The sequence below is a fragment of the Uloborus diversus genome, chromosome 8, assembly GCF_026930045.1.
Source record: "Uloborus diversus isolate 005 chromosome 8, Udiv.v.3.1, whole genome shotgun sequence".
NCBI classification, from domain to species: domain Eukaryota; kingdom Metazoa; phylum Arthropoda; class Arachnida; order Araneae; family Uloboridae; genus Uloborus; species Uloborus diversus.
The window spans coordinates 30,060,322-30,082,771 of record NC_072738.1 but is presented as its reverse complement, the minus strand read 5'-3'; the positions used below and the strand labels follow the sequence as shown (position 1 = coordinate 30,082,771).

The 22,450-nt window shown below is 33.5% G+C and overlaps 1 protein-coding gene across 1 annotated transcript in view; it reads right to left on the bottom strand.

Moving 5' to 3' along the window:
- The window catches only part of LOC129227526 (macrophage mannose receptor 1-like), a 147,018-nt gene extending 131,278 nt beyond the window's left edge, over positions 1-15,740 (bottom strand). Inside the window, exon 1 of the mRNA XM_054862101.1 lies at positions 15,609-15,740. Within this exon, the coding sequence (XP_054718076.1) occupies positions 15,609-15,672 (64 nt within the window). The 5' untranslated portion in view covers positions 15,673-15,740. The remainder of the gene's footprint in view (positions 1-15,608) is intronic.
- Positions 15,741-22,450: the final 6,710 nt, after the last annotated feature.

The following is a 22,450-nucleotide window of genomic DNA, read 5'->3' as shown; positions in this document are numbered from 1 at the left end:
AAAGCTTAATTATGCAATTTTTAATCACATAGTAATAGGTGAAATAAAATATGACCATTTTCCCTGACATTCGTAAACCAGTTTCAAAGCACATTCAGCTTTTCTATCTTTTCCAGCATGGTTTTGCTTGTTGTTTAAATTTTAATTTAACTTCGCTTTGTTTTCAATCTCAACACAATTCTTTAGTAGTTTAAAAAGCAATGGCATCAATGGAGGTCCTACATCAATGTCCAGCGACTGAATTTTTTTTTAAGTGCAAAAGAAAGTTTTCTTAGGGGGAGTTTGTGGTCACTCGGGGCGAACTTTCTGTAGCTTCATTCCTAGAGAAATTTTGATCTGCTATTGAAAACCACAAAATGCTACACAGAAAGTTAGTCTCGTCAGAGTTTGCCTATGTATTTCTGTTAATTGAGGAACAATAACGGGGGAAAAATTGAAAGTTTATGAAAAAGTGATAACAATAAACGAAGACGCTGATTACATTACCCGACTTTTTTAACGTGTGTTTATACAAGTGTTCCGGGACTTCGTGGTTCTGATAACATTAAGCGAATGATAACATTAACCGTAATCACATTAAGCAGCGCCTACTGTACATACCGGGCAAAGTGGATGAGTCAAAGTGAAATAGTTTGTTTCATTTACTCATTCAAACATTTAATATAAATCAATTACTTTTTCATTTATTAATTAATTCATTTACATTTCTTCATTTAGTAATTCACTTATTTATTCATTCATTCACTTATTTTTTTATTCATTCATTCTTTTACTCGTTCATTTATTTTTCTTCACACAAAAATTGATTTATTCATTTAATTATTCGTTTATATATATATATATATATATATATATATATATATATATATATATATATATTCCTTCATTATCTTTTCATTAATTCATTCAACCTTTTATTTACTTATTCTTTTGATCAAATATATGTTTCACAATCGAATAGAAAATATTTCATTCGAAAAATATTTCATTTTCACTTTGCATCCATCAAAAATAAAAGTCACGAATTTCCACTTTTTTTTTTTTTTTTTTTGATGGCTCAAATTTACTGCTAAAATTAAAAAATACTATTTCATCGCAAGTTTTTTTACAAAATAGAATATTCTTTCTGTATGTACTTTAATTTTCAAAACAAATTTCTGATTTGATCATTTTCAAAAAACTCAGTCATCTTAACTATTTCACTTTGCCTTACATTCCCCTACTATTTATTCACTTCTGAATCTTGTGTTCATGTGAACGTGAAATGCGTATGTATTTTGACCTTACGGGAATTTCATCATACAAAGCCACAGTTTGTGTCGAGGCTTTGCCAAATTTGGCACAGAGGTCCTTTTTGATAGTCAGGAATTTCCATTGAGGGAGGAGGTGTTGAGAGTGGTTGTTTTTAATATTTATTGGGAGAGCGAAATTTTTTGTCGTGATTGTTACAAATAATCTGTGGTTTGATTTTATTCATATCTTTACAGGGCTTTACTCAAGCAGACTTCACATTAAAAAGTTTTTCGTGTAAAATTACGTGTTGTTGGAAAAAAAGATACATATATTATAGATGAACTTAAACAGCAAAACTTCGTCTGAATCCCAAATTTCCAGATTAATGATTCCCATCACTTAAGATTTATAAGAAATAAAAATAAATAACGTTATAGGCTGCGAATAATCTTTATGATATGTGTGCTGGTGGATATTAGCCATGAAATCTTTATAATTATTACTGCATCCTATAATCACCATTTATTTCTTCTTCTTTTATATATTTATTTTGTTAATGGAGAGGTCTCGCATTACCTATTCTAGAAAATCACCTGTCATAATAGGATTGGTGCAAATTTCATGGCCGTTTCCACTCCATTCCATTTGTAGAAACAAAAACCCAACTAGTGGGGTCCTATCGCAATTCGTGTTTGCGAAAAGCATAATTTGAATTCAAGACCTCAAAATTCAAATGACTTTATCTTCTGTTTTTGCGTAATGCAAAACAAAACCTCAATGGGGTGATTTTCTTCAGTCAAAAGTACTACTTTTAGTCATTGAAATAGATAGAATGAGCAAAAAAAAACTACATGGACCCAGAAAATACTTTTATTTTCCCAACAATTTTTTTTAAATTAATTTTTTAAAATGTCCGATTTTTCAAACAAGGCGTGGTCTTTATGACGTCACAAATGATGCAATTTGGAGCATCTTTCTACTACGTTTCCACGTTATGATAATCAAGCAGCGAATTAAAATTGCGCTCTACGCTTGCTGTCAACCATATCGTTGCCAATACACGTGAGTAAAGATGCGAATTAAATATTTTGTTCTGTGAATGGCAACATTGAGTGGCATTTCATCATTTGTGATGTCACACGACAGAAGTGTAAACAATGAAAGCGTAACGATTCAAGTATTTTTTTTTTCAATATTAAACTTAAAAAAATTATTTAAAAAGTGGTCAGATCCCTTGTTTCTGAGCATGCTCTTTCAGAAAAAAATAATTTTAAAATTTTGGAAACGACCCCATTATTGAAGTAAAGTGTTTCATTCAACCAGTTATTTTTTTTTTATTTGTTCTCGTTAATGTCTTATAAACTTGTTTTATTCCAGGCCCCACAATGTATGTCCGTAAAAATTTTTAGGTCCAGAGATTTTCTCTTTAGAATCTTGATCTGTAGGTGTTGTAATGTGAGAATATCTTGGGTAGACATGTTGAATCCTGCGCGAAATAATTTTGCAGGCCATCAAAGACAGCGGCCATTTTGGTTCACTTGCTCATTACGTTTTTCGCAACGTGCGTACCTATAAATTTATTTTTAGTTTTGAACTGAAATTTTTGGGCCTTAGAAAGTCAGTTAATGTAATAGTTATGTCATAAAAACCGCTCTGGCTTTTTCCACAATTTTTACGTGAGGTATCTCTGACGTTTTTTGTTTAAAAAATTTTGGTTACTTAAAAGTGTACAAAAATTAATAACTCTCAATGAAACCAAACGATTTTAAAGTGTAAAACCTTTTGTGTAAATCAATATTTTTCAAGGTCACCAGCGCAGCCTGCAATATCTTCTGTAGGGGGTTTTTTGGTCAAAAATACCTTCTGAAGCGGGTTTTTTGATGAAAAAACCTTCTGAATGGGTCTTTTCGATCAAAAATACCTTCTGAAGGGGATTCTTTGATTGAAAATACCTTCTGAAGGAGATTTTTTGATCAAAAATACCTTCTGAAGGAGATTTTTTGGTCAAAAATACCTTATGAAGGGGATTTTTTGATCAAAAATGCCTTATGAAGGGGAGTTTTTGATCAAAACAGCCCTTTCATATGCATAAGCTACTGTATTAAAATTTGCATTCATGTTAAAACCAGTGGCTATAGGGATTTTTTCACCCCCCCTCGCTCCACGCTGTTCAAGGTTATTTATCGTCTGCTATTAAAGTAATTGTTTTCGAGTAAAAATATTCCACAGTTCCAAAAACTTGTTGTTTCATGTTTTTCTGTGACAATAACTATTTCAGCAATGGCTGTGTAAGTTCGATGGCTCGCAAAGGAATAAGCGTGGACTGTATAATTTTAAATAACTATTTTATTTTATCTTAAAGCAGAAACTATTAGCTCAGTTAACATGATAAACAGAAGACATAGCTGCATTTCACATCACATAATGGTTTAATGACAAAACACATGGCTTGCAATGCTGAAAAAGTTCTTACAGTTCGTTGCCAATCGGTAATAAAAAAAAACAATAAATAAATGCAAAGGCTTTGCACAAACATCGGGAGGAAAGTTGGATAATTCTTTTAGGTAATCAACATCCCGGGCAGCCTTGAAATATTCAATTTCAAAAGATATAAATTTTAATTTGAAGGAGTTATTTGAGCATTATCTTGAATTGGAAGTATACAAATATTGGAAATTGATCTTTTAAATAAACCATTGCATGTACGCACTATGACCACTCTTACCTTACCATCTTTCCCAGGTATAGCTTCAGTCACCCGGCCTGTAAACCATTTCAATGGAGGCAAATCAGGATCTTTCAAAAGTACCATCATTCCGACAGTTATGTTGTTTTTATTGAATAACCATTTAGATCGTTGTTGCATATGGCTTAGAAAATTATTTGACCAATTTTTCCAGATATTTTGCGTCATTTTTTGTAATTTTTCCCATTTTTTAAGTAAATTTTCATTCACATCAGTAAGCTGTGGTTCAGGCAGGGCAGTCAATGGCCTACCGATTAAAAAATGGGCTGGTGTTAATATTTCAAAATTTTCAGGATCGGAAGAAAGAGGTGATAGGGGGCGAGAATTTAAGATGGCTTCAATTTGTATGGTAACGGTTAAAAATTCTTCAAAGGTTAATCTAGATGTACCTATGGTTCGTTTCAAGTGGTACTTAAAACTCTGAACTCCTCTTTCCCACAATCCTCCAAATGAGGGGGAACGTGGAGGAATGAATTCCCATTTAATTTCTTCACTTGTCACAAAATTAGTAAAGCATTGATTATTTTTTGCAAGTTTAATTAAATGTTTAATTTCCGAAGATGTACCCTTGAAATTTGTGGCATTGTCACTGAAAATGACTGAGCTTTTTCCACGTCGAGCGAAAAATCGCTTCAAAGTAGCCATAAGAGCATCAGCTGTCAAGTCGGTTACAATTTCTAAGTGAACCGCTTTAGTTACCAAACAGATGAATATTGCAACATAGATTTTTTGATAAGTTCCCTTTCTTTGCCCTTTAAACTTTATTTGAAAGGGGCCACAAAAATCAAGACCCACATTCGTAAATGGGGGACTAGGCTTTATTCTTTCACCTGGAAGATCTCCCATGATTTGACTTACACTAGAGGGTTTTACTTTAAAACATCTTACACATTCATGTACAATTTTTCGCGCAGTGTTACGTCCATTTAATGGCCAATAATGTTGTCTAACGGCATTTAGTAGACCCTGCGGACCAACATGTAAATTACATAAATGAAAGTGCAAAAATATGATCTTAGTAAAATTTTCATTTTTAGGCAAAATGAGAGGGTGTTTCTGATCATAGGCAAGATCAGAATTGGACAATCGTCCTCCAACTCTCAATAAACCATTTTGGTCTAGAAAAGGGTTAAGAAACCTTAACGGACAATTTGGCTGTACTGGAAGTGATTTTTTTAAAGCTTTAATTTCTGCAGGAAAATTCTTACCTTGAAAATGTTTGATTAAAGCATATTTAGCATATTTAAATTCTTCAGTAGACAGAGCTCCACTTAACTTACTTACATTTCTACAATTATTTACAAACCTAAAAATAAATGCTACAATACGAATTATTTTTACAAAATTATTGGACAAATTTACGATATAATCAAAGAAATCACATTCATTGCTTGAAATTAAACTAGGAGAAGTGTTAACCTTAAACTCTTGTTTAAATGGTTTTTCGAAATTTTCATCGAAACTGATGTCATCATTTTTGAGCATTGATGAAACATCAGGACCATTAAACCACAGTTGACAGTAAAGTAAAGATGAAGCGTCTAAACCACGTGACAAAACATCAGCGGGATTAAGTTCAGATCGAATGAATTTCCACTTGCAGTTTGCAGATAGCTCTTGAATTTTACTTACTCTATTTGCAACAAAAGTTTTGAGCAAGTGCGGTGATGTCTTTATCCAGTTTAGAGCGATCGTTGAATCCGACCAGAGATTTATTTCAGCTATTTGGATCTTGAGAGACAGGATTACTTTGCGCATAAGTTTCACTAAGAGGAGACAGGCGGATAATTCTAACCTAGGAATGGTTAGAGTTTTGATAGGAGCAACTCTCGATTTGCTACCAAGAAGTCGGCTGGAACTTTCACCGGTTTCTGAGTAAACTTGTGTGTATATCACTGCACCAAATCCTTTTTCAGATGCGTCACAAAAACCATTGAGGGCAATTATTTTATAATTTGGAGTTAGTACGAATCTTGGTATTTTCAAAAATTCAATAGTAGGGAGCTGTTCAATAAATGAGAGCCATTCTTGCAGAGCAGGAGCTGGCAAAGGATCCTGCCAGTCTAGCTGAAGGAGCCAAAGCTTTTGCATAAAAAACTTGGCTTTGCTGATGAGGGGTCCCAATAATCCAAGTGGGTCGAAAAGACGAGCTATTTGTGAAAGAACATCACGCTTTGTAGGCTTTGTATTTGTTGCTATAGCAACCTTGAAACAAAAGGCATCACTAGAATTGTTCCATAACACTCCTAGAGTTTTCACTGTGGCTTCAGACTCCTTGTCGAATGAGAAAACTTCAAAGCCATAAGGTACGTTGGAGCTGCACCACTTATGAAGCGTCATGCCTCCCCGTTGAAGTAGCTCAACTAAATCATTTTGAAGTGTCCTAAGCTCTTGTTCGTTGGAAGCACCAGACAAGCAGTCGTCCATGTAAAAGTCGTGCAAAAGGACGTCAGACGCACGAGGAAATTCCTTTTGCTCGTCTAATGCTAATTGCTTTAGCACTCGTGTTGCTAAGAAGCTTGCAGGAGCAGTTCCATACGTAACAGTTTTTAAACTAAAAACTGATACAGGTTCACTAATATCTTGCTTCCAGAGTATTTTTTGAAAGTGAGTTTGATCAGGGTTGATTTCAATTTGACGAAACATTTTACTAATATCAGCGGTAAATGCAAACCGGTGCTTACGAAAGCGTAGCATTATAGCTAAGAGATCATCTTGAATAACACCTCCTTTATAAAGAACATCGTTCAAAGAGATATTTAAATTGCTTTTCTGACTTGCATTGAAGACTACGCGAAGTTTGGTTGAAACACTTTCAGGACGCAGTACCCCATGATGAGTAAGAAAATATTCAGAATCGTAGATATCCTGAGAATCGACAATTTTTTCCATGTGACCCAAAGTTTGATATTCGTCTAGAAATTCAGTATACATGGCTTTTAATTTAGGATCGCATTCGAGAGTTCGCCATAATTTATCGAGTCTCTTGGAAGCGATTTGTTTTGAGTTGCCTAAATTTATTGCGTTTATATCCGATTTGAAGGGTAAAGAAACCACATAACGACCATCGGGTTTTCTATAATGAGTTTTCGTGAAATAATCTTCACAATACTTGAGTTCATCACTTATAGGCTTTTCATTATCTGGAACATGTTCTATATTCCAAAATGATTTTAAAGTGTTGTCTAAAGAGACCATACCTTTAGTTAGAAAACAGTGATTGCCTTGATTGGGGTTTTCATTTGAATTTGGAATGGAACCACTAACAATGTGACCAAAAACTGTTTCTTGCAAAAGTAGATTACTTCCCTGAATTTTAACTTTATTAGGCATTAAAATATCAAAGAAAAATTCACAGCCTATCAAGCAATCAATTTCCGAGCAATTACACCAGTTAGGATCAGCAAGTGTAATATTAGAAGGTATATTTAAATAACGAATGTCAATTCTTTTCGAAGGATGACATTTAATAATTTCTGAAGCAATTAAAAAATCAACATTTTGTTTGAAACTGCCTAAGAGGTTAGAGACTTGAGCAGTAACGAAATGTGAAACTTTAGAAAATGAGTTATTAATACCAGTAATTTGAATATTTATTTTTTTCTTGACTAATCCTAGACCGTCGGCAATCTTTTTAGACATAATTGAGTTTTCAGAAGCTGAATCTAAAGTACATCTAACTGGAATTTTCTTGCCATGTTTATCAGCAATAAATATTACGCACGAGTTAATTAAACCACTACTTTTTGTTTTCGTAGTTGAAATAAGCGAGTTCGTAACTGAAGGTTCATTGACGGAATTTTTTTCCACAGCTGAAATAAACGAGTTCGTAACTGCAGATTCATTGAATGAATTTCTTTCGTCTTCCCTTTGCGCAAACATTTTTCGATTCTCATTCGAAAACCAGCAAAGAAGTGACGAATGTAACGCGTTTTTATTTTGCGAAACACAATTTGAGCAGCGAAATTCAGATCTGCAATTTGAATCAGTGGTATGATTCAAGCATCGAGGACATATATTATTCGCTTTCACAAATTCAATACGTTCCGATAACGACTTAGCCTTGAATTTAGGACAGCGGTATAATTTGTGGATTTGTGCACACTCGCAAGGATTATTTTTTCCTTTTGTTACAAGCGATTTGGATTTGCTATCGAAATTCGGTTTTTGCTTGTTGGGAAATGGTTGTTTACTAGTTGAAGAACAATTTTTTAGCCCATCTAAAATTCTAGCTCGTTCTTCTAAAAATTCTAGAAATTTATCAAAAGTGGGAATTTCCGTTGATTTGTTTGACATTTCAAATATTTTCTTGGATTCTCGATCTAATTTCTGACTTAATACATTCAATAGAAACGCATCAGATAAATTATTTCTATCGAAACCCAAATTTTGAAGTGAGCGAAGATGTCTTTTTACATTGTCAACAAGCAATCTTAATTGGTAGGAGTTCTCATGAACCTTTTCAAAATTAATTAAGCTAGTTATATGTGCATCAACAATAGCACGTTTGTTCTCATAACGACTATCTAGCGCTTTAAATAGCGAATCGTAAGTGTCTTGGGGACTTTCAATAAGCTTAGCATCGGCTTTTAACGAAGCCCTCAAATAACACAATTTTTGAGTATCGTTTAAAGCGTTATTTTCTCCTATAACGGTAGTGAATTGAGTTTTAAAGTTCTGATAATCTTCATATTTACCATTAAATGTTGGTAAAGGAAGGTCAGGAATTTTCATATTAGCTTTAATGTTTCCATTTTTAACTTCTTCATTATTCAATTTAGAAAGTAAAATTTTATATTTTACCTCCAGTTCTTCAAGTTCTTCAGCGATAGCCTCCGCTAAAGTTAGGTTATCTTTGATATCCACGGAATCAGGAAGGTTGCAATATCCGTCGATTAATTCTGTTGCGACGGTGTTTGCAGAATACACAGCTTCCAATTTAGTTAAAATAATAACCAAGTCTTGGTTTTTGTCTTCTGTTGGCTCAAAGCTTTGAATAAATGAGGCAATTTTGCCGATTTTGGTTCTAAGTACACCTCGTTTGCGATTGAGTGTGTACAGTTCCATTTTGAAAACGTGCAAGTATCCGGCTGCGAAGGACCATGTAAGTTCGATGGCTCGCAAAGGAATAAGCGTGGACTGTATAATTTTAAATAACTATTTTATTTTATCTTAAAGCAGAAACTATTAGCTCAGTTAACATGATAAACAGAAGACATAGCTGCATTTCACATCACATAATGGTTTAATGACAAAACACATGGCTTGCAATGCTGAAAAAGTTCTTACAGTTCGTTGCCAATCGGTAATAAAAAAAAACAATAAATAAATGCAAAGGCTTTGCACAAACATCGGGAGGAAAGTTGGATAATTCTTTTAGGTAATCAACAGGCTGATATTTCTAAACTGAGTTCAGAAAGTTTTGATAGGCAATTGAAGACATCTTGAAGACAGTTTTATCAAACGAATATGTAGTTTGTCAAAAGGAATCAAGAGAAAAATTATGTTCTTCGACAAAAACGATTTCGGGAAGCTGCTGAAATACGCAAAGACGCAATATTGAAAAACGCGGCGAGAAAATATAGTGTGTCATTGCAGCAGCTAGTGCTATAAGAAATACACGAGAGGAAAAACGCTAAAAAAAATGGTAGAAAAAAATGCACAGACAAGTTATTTTGAAAGTGAAAACAATGTTTTAGAAGAATCAGAAAGTACTGAAGGAGGTCGAAATCAAGACGAAGTTTTTGACAGAGTAGCAGATCTTAACAGCGATATGAATGTTTCTGCTGCGAATTCATATGCACATCCAAACTGTATAAGTTCTTATATTCGAAATATGAGCGAGAAACCAATACACAGTCTGCGCAACATCTATCCTCAAAATTTGAACTGTTTAAAAAGGCAAATGAAATATTAAAGCCTCTGTTAAATGCTGGGCATGGATTTATTCTTTCAGAAATAAAAGAGTTGATGCTCAATGTAGATGAAAATGGATTGGTTTTTATTAATGAAACAAAACTATTTCTCGTAACAACGTATAATGAAAGGATTCTTTTCTGTGCTTCCAAAAGAAAGAATGAACCTTTGTTGGGTTTTTTTAGTCATTTATCTCCAAAAGTACTTGCTGCTGCTTTTAGCTCACAAGAAGCTGTGAAGACTGCAGAAAATCATTGAGAATCTTGAGAAAATCATTATAAGATGTTGATTTTGAACTACAAGAGAAGTTCTGCTAAGCGAGTAAAGACCGTTCAGGATGCTCTTGGCTCAAAGGATGAGAAAAAAAGTCTAATAATGATTAAATCGCTACGCACCAATATTGAAAGCTTGAAAACAGAGATTGAGTTTCTGTTAAAGGATGTAGTGACAAATCAGAACTGTGCAAGTGTTGGGAAGTGTTTCGTTCAAAGGTATCACTTGTAAAACACTTGATTATTGCTGATCGCGAAGAAAATCACAAATTATACGTTCAAACTGTTGAATTACTGTTTCCAGTCTTTCGTGTATTTGATTGCATCATTTATCTAATATATGAAACATGATATGTAGAGAGGATAAGGGCGCTGGAAAATGAGTGTCCCTACCTGTAAGAAAAATTCATTCAAGGTAAATTTGTTGTTAAAATTCAATGCTGTGAAGCCAGAGATGAAATTGGAACAAACGATTCAACGGTCACAGAAAAGTGCCGGAGAAATTGCAGGGCAGACGAGAAAAAGTATGTTGCCGAGTGACATTTAGAGTATCATGAAATTTTAATGATATGCAAGGTGTTTCGTGGTCTTACTAGTTCTCATTTAATGGATCACTGTGAGAGTGTCCCGCATCCTTATTTTTATAGGCAATCGTAGCCAGTATTTTAATGAAAATGTCAAAAGAATTGTTGATTTTATCTATCAACATGTAAATCCCTATGATATTTCTGAAACAGAGCAACTTTACAGCTTTCTCACTAAACAACTTGTGAATGGGAGTGTCAAGATTCGCCTTCTCAGCATCATGAATATCATGAATTATTGATCAGAACAGTACCGCCAGTTTAGACTGGATACATTTTGTTTAAAAAATTGTCTGATTTACTTTCCAAAGTCAACCTACCATGCTTTGAGGCACACAGTTCTTCATAAAATATCACTTCTAAGCTAATGGGAAAGAATAAACTTTAACAAGGGTACAAAGACATGGAAATAGCGAAAGAAAGGGAAGAATGCATTAAAAATATTTTAGCTCATGACTTGTTTCCAACGAACACATTATGTGATGGTCAGGGGCGTTCACAGAAAATTTGGGGCCCGTCACAAATGCCCACAAATGTTTCGGCCGCCCTTCCATATTGTTTAAGCACATATTTCATCCCTAGTTTTAAAAATAATAGGCCCCCTTCAGGCTCAGGCCCGGGCCAACAGGTTTCTCTTCTCTCCCCCCCCCCCTTGTGCACACCCCTGGTGGTGGTGATTCACCTACCAAGCTAGATTGCAGAAATATCCGTTCCCAGAACATTTTTTATTTAGTAAAGTATCCCCAATAAAAACTGCCTTCGTTATATATTTCATGCCACAAGTCCGCTAAATAAAGAAAACTTTTGGCGAAGTTATCAGCAACGTTCTGCACGGATTCATTCCTGTATGCTCTTTTCATGAACTTCATCCTGTGTTCGATAGTTATTTGCAGCATGTTGTGAAATAATCCGAAAAGATGAGAAGGGAATCAACTAAGGGCAGAACAAACATTGCTGTAATTTACAGAAAAGCACTAGTACCTATGCAGGTAGAAAAATTCTGGTCTTCGGTATCAAATAAGGAAAATTAACAGTTGGGTGGAGCTAAAAGCAGAGAAAATATTTCACCATTTCATTTTTCCCCGATATTTCACTTTGCCCCATGCTCCCCTACTTAATAAAAGAACCGTCAACCATCAAATAAATTTTGTACTTTTTTTTTGGTTGAATAAAAAATAATAACCTAAATAATGGAATTTTTGCAAATATATGCAAAAATTTTTGCAAGAATATTTGCAAATATATGCATAGTTGTAAACCAATGTTTGAAATAATAATAAGTTTAGTAAGCAATTTAAAGGAGGCTTAATTTATAAATTCAACAGAACATTACAATGGAGTAAAGTTTAGTTGTACCGAAGTAGAGTGTTTGAAGATTCCAGACCATAATTTGTATTTCATTAAAATTTTGTATTTTTGAATAACAGTTATGTAATCATTATTTACCACTGAAATTTAGTGGTCGTGTATAACTCAGAGTCGCAATAACCATTAAACAGTGAATGCAAGCGCCGCGGAAAGTATTTGGGGTCATGACAAAAAAAAGGGATCAATTAAAATATAGCTTATTTTCGTGAGGTGGATGGAAAAATAGTGTTTAATAATGCAAAAAAGACACAGGTGCAAAATATTTTAAAAATTACTCCTACTTGGTTTTCAATAGTCATAAAAAAAGGAGAGAAAATAAAATTTGTTGCCAAGGAAAATAAGTACATTATAGCTTTGATGGGTAAAACCTACCCCAAGTCCAACGAAACATATTTAAAACACAGGGAAACCTGTATAACTTGACCACTTGCGGTGCAGTACTGTAGTTTAATACTTGTTAGACAGGTGATCAACAGACAAGGCTGGTCAACTTTACAGGTTTTACTGTAATTCAATCAAAATTTTCTATCACATCGTAGCAGCCAAAAGTGATTTCAATAAGTAAGAATAAATGATTTACACCACATCGGAAATGTCATACTAATTAGTAGCTAATAATAATAATAAGAAGAAGAAGAAGAAGAAAAGTAGACAAATCATGCTTTATTACTCTTGAAACGTGCAGGAAAACGGTCCTGTACAGAAAATAATGCACAGACATTTATAAACTAATAATAAACTAAAAATAAAATTCAATAAAAATTTCAAATATACAAAAACAAATATTGTGTGTTTCAAATACACAATATTTCTGAACGTTTTCACGTTCAAATCGTCAATATAGGAATATTTCTTATCGAAATTGTTACAAATATGAAGTGCTTGATTATTAACAGTATGCATATTAGAGATATCTTTTTTTTTCAGCTTTTAGCAGAAATGAATGAACTTTTTGATACATAATTAGATAATAAGGACAATTATTATGTTCCATTCAAAAAAAAAATGTTCCGCAAGCAGGCTGAAAACCGCATTACCAAGTTTGTTTGTTTTTTAAAGTTTTTGTTCACCTTTTGCCGAAATAACAGCTTGTTATTGAAACCTTAAATAATTGTGTTCCAAAAATAATATCAACCTGTCTCAAAAGTTTCAGTTTTGTTTGCATTGTTAAAAATCTGCGCGCGCGTGTGCGTGTGTAGTTTTTTTATTTTTTTCCTGCACCTCTTAAAGCTTAAAGGTACCCTTTTTCCCACGAAACTGTCCTGAAACTTCAGAGAACATTAATCGCTCCACCAAGACTCCACCACGCCGTCGAGTATCTTGGAGGATAGGAACTATGATACTTCTTCTCTGGATTAACGTATAAATTTAAATCATGGTTTTCCAAAACTATCGGCAGATTTCATTAGAAATATTATTACGAAAAACAGTTGCATATTATAGCTACTATTTTTTTAGTTGATACAAACAACAGTACCATTCAGTGCTGGCCAAATTATTAGGCTAAAGAGTTTTTTTTTTTTTTTCCTACACTATTTGTACTAAAGTACTATTTATTTTACTGTTTAAGTACAGTACATACTGTACACTGATTATTGCGTTATTTTTAGCATAATTTAATGTTTGCACGTGGCAGCACTGTCTGCTTTGTTTATGTTTTTTGTTTATCTACCCACCAGGAACATTACCTCAATCAGCTTAAACAGTTCACTAGTTCTTTTTATTGGTGTGTTCTGTTATATTTAAAGTTAGTTTTAGGTAACTAGTGTGTATGTGTATATGATTATATAAATAGTGAGTATGAACATTTTTTTACCTCCTTTTTTAACAGTTAAGAAATGGTGTAAACTTTTTGAAAAGTATGCCAAAAAGACATAAAATGCTCATCAAGAACAAGGGAATGCATACTAAATATTAGATAATTATTTCACTGTTCGTTAATGTGTCTATACTGTCTGACTATCGATTACATGGAAAGGCTAATATCCGGTTTATAGGCGGAAATGGACGTATCTATTAGTTTATAGGGATGTTTGTTGGTTTGTTTTAGATGTTCAGTTTTGCCTTTCTATTATTTAGCCTTCGTTTTGTAAAAATGAAAATTTGCTCACAGCAACATCTTTTAAATCTAAAGTATATTCTAGCTGTATTCTCACGGTAAAAATTAATTGATTTGTTTATTCACAACAAAGTTTTTGAGCTTACCATTTTGCTTTTACGTTCCTGAACGAAATGAAAATATTTTCTTTTCTTTTTGTTGTTTCCATGGTAACTATTTTTGTTTCTCCTTATTTTATTTTTGAGAATGCAATAAATGAAAAAGGCACTAGTGGCATTATAAAATGCATTAAAATCCCATCGTTATTTTCCCTTCTCCCCGGCTAAATTCATTCAGATGGAATCATCTTTACTAGGCAGATTGCCAAATTACATACAATCCGTGGTCAAACAGTGGTTATGTTATCAATAAAGAATTTGTTTTTAAAATAGTCTTAGTCTAATAATTTGGTCAGCACTATACATTCAGTAAACAAAACTTCAAATGAGTTGGTGTGGGAACTTTTTTTAGATACAACCACAGCAATAGTTTTTTTTAGCAATCAGGACATAAAAGTTCATCCATTGCAACCACGGGAGGGAAAAAAACATTGAAAAATTTTTCAAGTCATAACCCAAATGTATGGTTTGGAGGGAATACGTTGAACTGGATTGTATTATAAGAGCGATACATGAAACTCATTTCATTGAGAATGTGGAACAGTTAATTTTATTCTGAATCAAATTGCTTTTGAACAAAAGTAGAAAATATTGCCGTCTGCTCTTAAGGAAGATATTGCTTAAAATGCTAGTTGTTCTGGTGATAACTTTCTTACCAGGATGCAAAATTTTAAAATCTAGGCACTGCATTATTTTTTGTTATCCGACCCTCGATTATCCGGATCAAATTTGTATTCTACAAAAAAAAGTTATGTTCACAAATAATACGCTGTAAAAAAATTCCGATACGGTACTGCTTATTTCCGTGGAACTTTGTGGGATTTCACTGGATTTCACCTATTTCTCCGTAAAATCAAGTATCTTTGCAAAAAAGTTTCCTTGAATTGCTACAAGTTACACGAATGCACATGCACACTTCTCACTGGCGTAAAAATTATTTTTAGCTTCCAGTTTAAAGATTAACTAAGTGTATTTATTAATTGCATCGTCTTTAGTTCGATTACGCTTCGTCCAGGTTGACTAAGCTAACGTGGAAAGGCAGTTGACAGATGCGCTAAAGTACGTCATTTGTGACGTCATAAAGACCTCGCCTTATTTTCAAAATCGGACATTTAAACAAATTAAATAAAAATTAAGCGTTATTTTATTTTATTTATTTATTTTATTTATTTATTTGCTTATTCTATCAGTTTCAGTGACTAAAAGTAGTAATTTTGACTGAAGGAAGCCAACCCATTTCCTTTCTAGCCAACAAATAAATTCTTTCCTTACCTTGACCAAGTAGAACACCGAGGCACATGAAAACCTGCCATGATGACACTGAAAAAACGTTCATTGTGAGACGCTTTGGTATTTGAACGAACGGAATCAGCAGAACATTTCCGACTCGGAAGAAGCAGCGCACACGTGGTCACAGGAAGTTTTTGCCTGTGCAATCTCAATATAATTCGAAATTTCGAGCCCTCCTTCCCTTTTCGAACAACACATTCGACGAGCGGAAGCCGGCCTTCAAATTTTATCGAACCTTGCTTCCGTATTGGTAGTTTTTTCTTACACAATATGAAGCAGTGCAGAGATTAAAAGTTGGAAGTAATTCTGAAAAGTTATACGATATTTATCAATAATTCATTCATTAATTCCCGATGGCAATTTTTCCCGCTTATAGCTTCCTTATAGCTTTTTTTTTTTTTTTTTTTTGTCAATAAATGTATAAATACCTTCGTGGAGTAAAAACGCTAAACAACTACTTTAAAAAAGCAGTTAAAACACATACACACACACACACACACACACACACACACACACACACACACACACACACCTCGTTTGATACTCATAAATTTTACTTTTCTTTCGTTCTTAAACTATTTAGAGATTCCATGAAGACCTCATTGATTCTCAATTGTTGGCCACCTCATATACAATCATATGAAACCTTATTCAATGTCTCATAAATTTTGACCTATTCCTGTGAGGGAAACTTTTATTTTTGAGCAAAGCTTCATCCTTACGGTACAAGTAACTATTATTTATTTTTGCTGACTCAGTTGAGGCATTTAGTATCTAAACCAGCTCATTCTATGAACTTGCTTTTTTTTTTTAATTCGTAATTTGATATTTCATGGTTAATACTATCCCGCTACACACGGATTGGACTGAATCCCTCTCGATGAGGCAGAAAATTACAACCAAAAACCGGTTTTGTTTAAAACTAGCTGTACCCGCACGGTTCGTAGTATAAAATTAAAAGGTCATTTATTTCGCCTGTATATTTACAAATAATGAAAGATTAATTTCTCGCCAATATGATATGTTAATTTGCTCGCCCATGTTATGGTAATTTGCTCGTCCATGTTATGAGAATTTTCTCGATAAAATGTTCTTAAAATTGGAGTAGAAAAAGAACAAAATCGAATTTTCGTAAAATCGCTTCAAGGTGCACACACCCATGCTACAAACTAATTTTGTGCCAAATTTCATAAAAATCGACCGAACTGTCTTGGCGTTAAGCGTGTCACAGACATTCAGACATCTAGACATTCAGACTTTCAGCTTTATTATTAGTAAAGAAAGAAGTCACTCAATCCATGTACTATTAAAACTGAGTGTTGCAAATGGCACCTTTTTAGATGAAAAATTGCAGCAGCAGCGGCTCTCCCTTCAGTGCCATAGAGTGCCATTGGTTAGCCCGCTAGGGTGGTGCCGTCGCTGTTACTAACGTTTCACCTAAAAGGTCCAATAAGCGACCAGCAGCGTGCTCCTACTGAGCGGTTGACGAGAGTTGCGGAGTCAGATCCGAGTCGATGGAGTCTGAGTCGAAATTCCAAGAGACGGAGTCGATCAATTTCCTAAGAGTCCTCAACTCTGCCTGTGCTGCGGAGTCAAGTCGGAATCGATTGATTTTTTGGTAATGGATTCGGAGTCGAAGGCTCTGAAGTTCTCGGAGTCGGGGGTCGGTTATTCGACCTCCACAGAGCTGATAATAACGCACTGGGTCACATCAACAACATTGCATGCCTTGCTCAAGTTACAGTTTTCATTTGACAGGCTAATCTCTAATACTTGGCATGAAATTGAGCAACCATGAGTTTAACTGTAATTTGAAAGGAAAATGAGCAAAGAAAGAAAGATTTATTTCAAATCGAGCTCAATACAAATTATATTTTATGTTTAAATTAACAATACCCGCACGGCAATGCTCGTGCTAAGAATTTAAAGGAAGTCCGCTGAATAAAAAAAATCTTCCATCCCTTCCATCTCTTCTGGTGTGAAATGATCTTTTTGTTTTCAATTAAAATGCATACACACATTTTCAAAAACCTATTAGAATGTCTTTGGAATTTAAAACTATTCGCCGAAACACATAAAAAATAACATAGCTTTAAAACTCAAAATAATCCTTCAACTGTATAAATCATCGCTTAACGCGCCGAGCAACCACGCTGCCGTAACCTTGCCCTTTAGCGAGTGAAGTGGTTTTTTTTTTCTGCAATTTAAAATGTTTCGCTAAATAAACAATACTGTAATAAAAGCGTTATAAAGAACAATCACAATTGAATAATACGACAAATTAAATTATTCACTTAGATAAATAACAATCTTCAACTATAAAAACAAAAACAAACGTTGTAGAAAAAAGGGGAGAAAAAAAACAATAGAAAAATCCTATAAAAAAAACTATGTAATTGAATATCGAAAAAAAAGGGCAGACGAAAGTCAGTTCGCTGACCACAACAGTTCCAGAATAGCGCAGCTGTCTGCACTGTCGGCCAGCGCCCTCTCGAGTTATCTCACCCCGCCATCTATTGGGAATTCATAGAACTGAACTTAGCCCTCCATCTATTAAGAATTCATAGAACTAAACGCTTAATTAAACATTTAATTTGCAATTACAAATATTTAGGGAACGCGTACGAACGGGATGAAAAAAGTACCCTATGTCCGTCTCCTGGTTCTAAACTACCTCCCCTCCAATTTTCAGCCCAATCGGTTTAGCTGTTCTTGAGTTATAAATAGTGTAACTAACACGATTTTCTTTTTTATATATAGACTAGTGGTACTAGCACAGCTTTGAAAATTAAAAGGACATACAGTTCGTCTGTATACTTACAAATAATGGATGACGAATGTCTCGCCAAATGGCCATGTTCATTCGCCCTCCCATTCCACGTCATTATAATTTCGTAATTTACTTGTCCATCTTATGTTAATTTTGCTTCAGAAAGTGTTCTTAAAATTGAAGTAGAGAAAGAACAAAATCGAATTTTCGAAAAATCGCTTCGAGGTGCACACCCCCATGCTACATACTAACTTTATGCCAAATTTCATGAAAATCGGCCGAACGGTTTAGGCGCTATGTGCGTCACAGACATCCTACACTTTGAGCTTTATTATTAGTAAATATTATTCGGGCTTGCAAGGTGAGAGTCATGAAAAAGTGTTTTGCACAGTAATGACTGAACTTCATATTATTTGGTGCACTAGCTCCAAATATGACATCCATTTTTTCTCAATCGCATAACGAGCTTTCAAGAAATGGACTTAAATATATGGGACAAAAAAAAAACTGTTTTGCATATTCTGGGAGAATGTCCCTAAAATAGAGGTGTCCCTTAATTGAGGTATCCCTTATGGTGGTTCAAAAAAACTTTTTTTTAGCTAGAGATCGAGACACCCCCTATTTTTTTGAACTTACTAGTATTATGCTGTAAAAGTTTCAGCGTCTTACTCAAATTTTAGGAGGGTCCTCAATGACCCCTTAATTTAACATTAGCCATAGCATAGAAAATGCCACTAATTTAGAAACATTAAATTTCCGCAGCTGTTTCTTGTAAATAATTATTTTATTGCAATGTATATGCATATTACTAGTGTATATTATAATATGTAGCATTATTTTTTCAGTTCAATGTATATTTTTCCCCAAACTTATGAAGTTTGGGGGAGGGGGTTGAGCGCTCTCTTCCATTTAAAATAGGAAGCTAAAATTCTTCCAGTGTATTACTAGTCACAAGTCTAAAAATATTGAGGGGTGTTCTATTATCCAGGAGAAACTTTTTTTTTTACATGTATTTTTGAACCACCCTAGTGTTCTTACTCTTTTAACTTTACGAAGAAACTTTATACAAGATCCTCATTTTGCATTGGATTCATATAAAAGCTGAAAATGATGGTTTTGGCAGGATGCAAGTTCCCAAACATTTCAATGTCAATTTTGTATTCGAAGTCTACTACCTCAGAGAAGTACCTGCAAAAAAAAAAAAAAAAGAGTTAATAGGCAAGCTCCATATGACCAGCGAATCAGAAAAATGCATAATGTATATTAAATCACTCAGTGACGGCTGCAGTTAGAGGTTACTTAAACACACTCGGCGTGAGGTAATGTCACGCACGATAAATTTGAAAATGGACTTTTTTTAGAAAGTTGGCCATAAAATTCCACGCGCTTTGACGTTTTGTTTGATTCGATCTCTTTGTTCTTCTAGTGGAACATTTAGTTCATGTGAATTTCAAGCTGATGTTTATTTTTAGATGAGTTTTTTCCATATAAATATATTGAAAAAATTGAAGAACTGTTTCAGTGGCCCTGTTAGATGCCAGACTTTTCATTGTTGTGTGTTGTATGATCTTTTCAGTGTAGTATAGAATGTTGTCGCCAAAAGTAGGTGGTTCTATTGTAAACTATTTCAGTTCTTTTTCTTTACTTTTCACAGAAAGAATAGTTTTTGCATAATTCATTTCAATAGTATCAATAAATTAAACAACTACTTTAATTTATCATCAATTATAATACAATATACTTCATCAATGACTTTTAATGCTCCTTTTACCATATGGTTTATTGTTCCCACGTAATATCAAAGCTTCAACAGAGGCGTGAGCAGAAATTTTGGGACCAGTCACAAATGACTTCTACTGGCTCCCTCCATATTGTTTTCCCCTTCATTTTACATTTTATTTTAAAAATTTTGGGCCCCCATCAGGCTCGAACCTTAGCCGACAGATGTCCTTCCCAGTGCACGCCCCTGCGCTTCAAGGTACATAAGCTATTTCTTCTTGAAAACTTTTATTCAGTAATTTAAAGCTTTGGATTTAAGAAAATAATATTTTAGTCATTATTTCTTAATTTTTGCTTCGTAATTTTTATTTTCTTCATCTTCACTTTATGTTCTTTCTTGAAAAGCGTTGTTTTCTTTGAAGTTTATAAGTTTTTTTTTTTTTTTTTTGCATTCAACTTTTTTTGTTGACTTGTTTTTCGTGTAGAAGCTTAATACTTCACTTAGTCCTTTGTAAAGACATTTTAATTCTTTAGAGTTTTGGAATTTTTTTATTTGTGTAACTTTGTGAGAACTTATTTTCTATCACCTTAGAAATGGTTAAATTTTGTTAAATATTTTTCTTTAAAGTGAAAAGTTTCTTTATCCACGTTTGTAGACATCTCAATACCATCTCTAATACTGTCCTCCCTCCCCCTCTCTTTTTTAATATTCTTCTTATTATAAAAGAATTTTTTTTTTCTTCTCTGTGATTTATGCATCCTTTATTTACTGAAATCCTTTTAGTTTTTTTATTCTTATCTTTTTTTTCCCCTTCAATATCAAACATTTTTTAAGTTTAATTTATGTTTGTGCTGGAGGATTTAAATGCCTTTGGTAAGACATTGAACTATTGAACTAATAAAATTTTCGTATAATAGTTATTAATAGTCAAAATATTATACAGTGGCTTCCAAAAGTGTTCGTACACTTACGACTTTCAATGAAATAGGACCCTATCCATTGGTTGGAGTTATTATTTAGGTATAGGTATTTTATTATAAGATTTATGATCAATTTTCAACAAAATTACATGAAAAATTTTTTAAAAATATTTAAACTTAATTTTTTAAAAATCAAAAACCAAAAAGTGCCGGAAATTTTATTTCACAAAAGTCTTCGTACACTTTAAAAAATGTATATATATTATTGAATAATCTAACTTTTTATTAAGTAATTATTTAGTAAAATATCATGCAGTATCAATAACACCTTTTCATTAAATTCTGCAGAAACTGTTACAGAACTCAAATGTGTATTTTTCATAAATTTTTTAACTGTAAATCTCCGATCATGCTTTGTCAACTTTGCCGGTTGACCTTTTCTTGTCTTGTTTTCGGTCCGATTCTTTTCTTTAAAGCATTTTATCAAGCACTTAACTATAGAATGGAATAAATTAACTAATTTAGAAACATTTCAAACCAATTTATCTCTACTGTGAGGGAAAATTCAAATTTCGAATGGTGTTTGTGGTTTTTTACGAATACCAGCCATTTTAAAGTAATAAGTCCAATATTAAGGAATAAATAAACAAAAAAATAAAGTCAAATGACTCTTAAGGGTCAACACAATGCAAAAATAATTTTAAAAAAACCACATATGATAGTTTTAATCGCGAATTTATTCGAAAATATATGAGTGTGCGATGACTTTTCTGGCGTATTATTTCTCTGTCTCTTCGTTTTTCGACCCATTTCAAAAAGAAGATTCGACAATATTTTGAAAAAACTACAGCGTTTTATTTAGACTGACATATGAATGATGTGAAAAAATATTGGACTTCATATTCGAATTCAGTTTTGCGTTATTTTGGTTTTACTAAAAAATTTTAAAGTGTACGAACACTTTTGGGAGCCACTGTATGTTTTCCTGTTGTGTAGGTGAAATTAAGAAGATTTTATCTGTGCAATCTCGACCTTACTTAGCTCTCTTTCAGTGTTATTCAAAATGACTTGATGAACCTTTCTATATTATTTTAAGTATAATTATTTTTTATATTCTGCATTCTCTCGAATTTATAATACGACAACAATGGTATCATGCAAGACATTGTTGTCTCTGAAGTATTAAAACAGCTTTTCACTGGCATGCCTTTTTCTGTGTGTACGTGTGTGTTATGTGTGTGTGCCCACTACCATCCAAAAGAGTGAACTGTAAGTTTAAAAGGTATATAGCTAAAATTCATTAAAATACTTTTATTCGGCAACTAAAACATTCTGTACAAGTATTCTTGGAGCGCCAGCACACCTGCACCGACTCTTCAGGTGTGGATTGCCCACAAAACAAAATGTGAGAGCT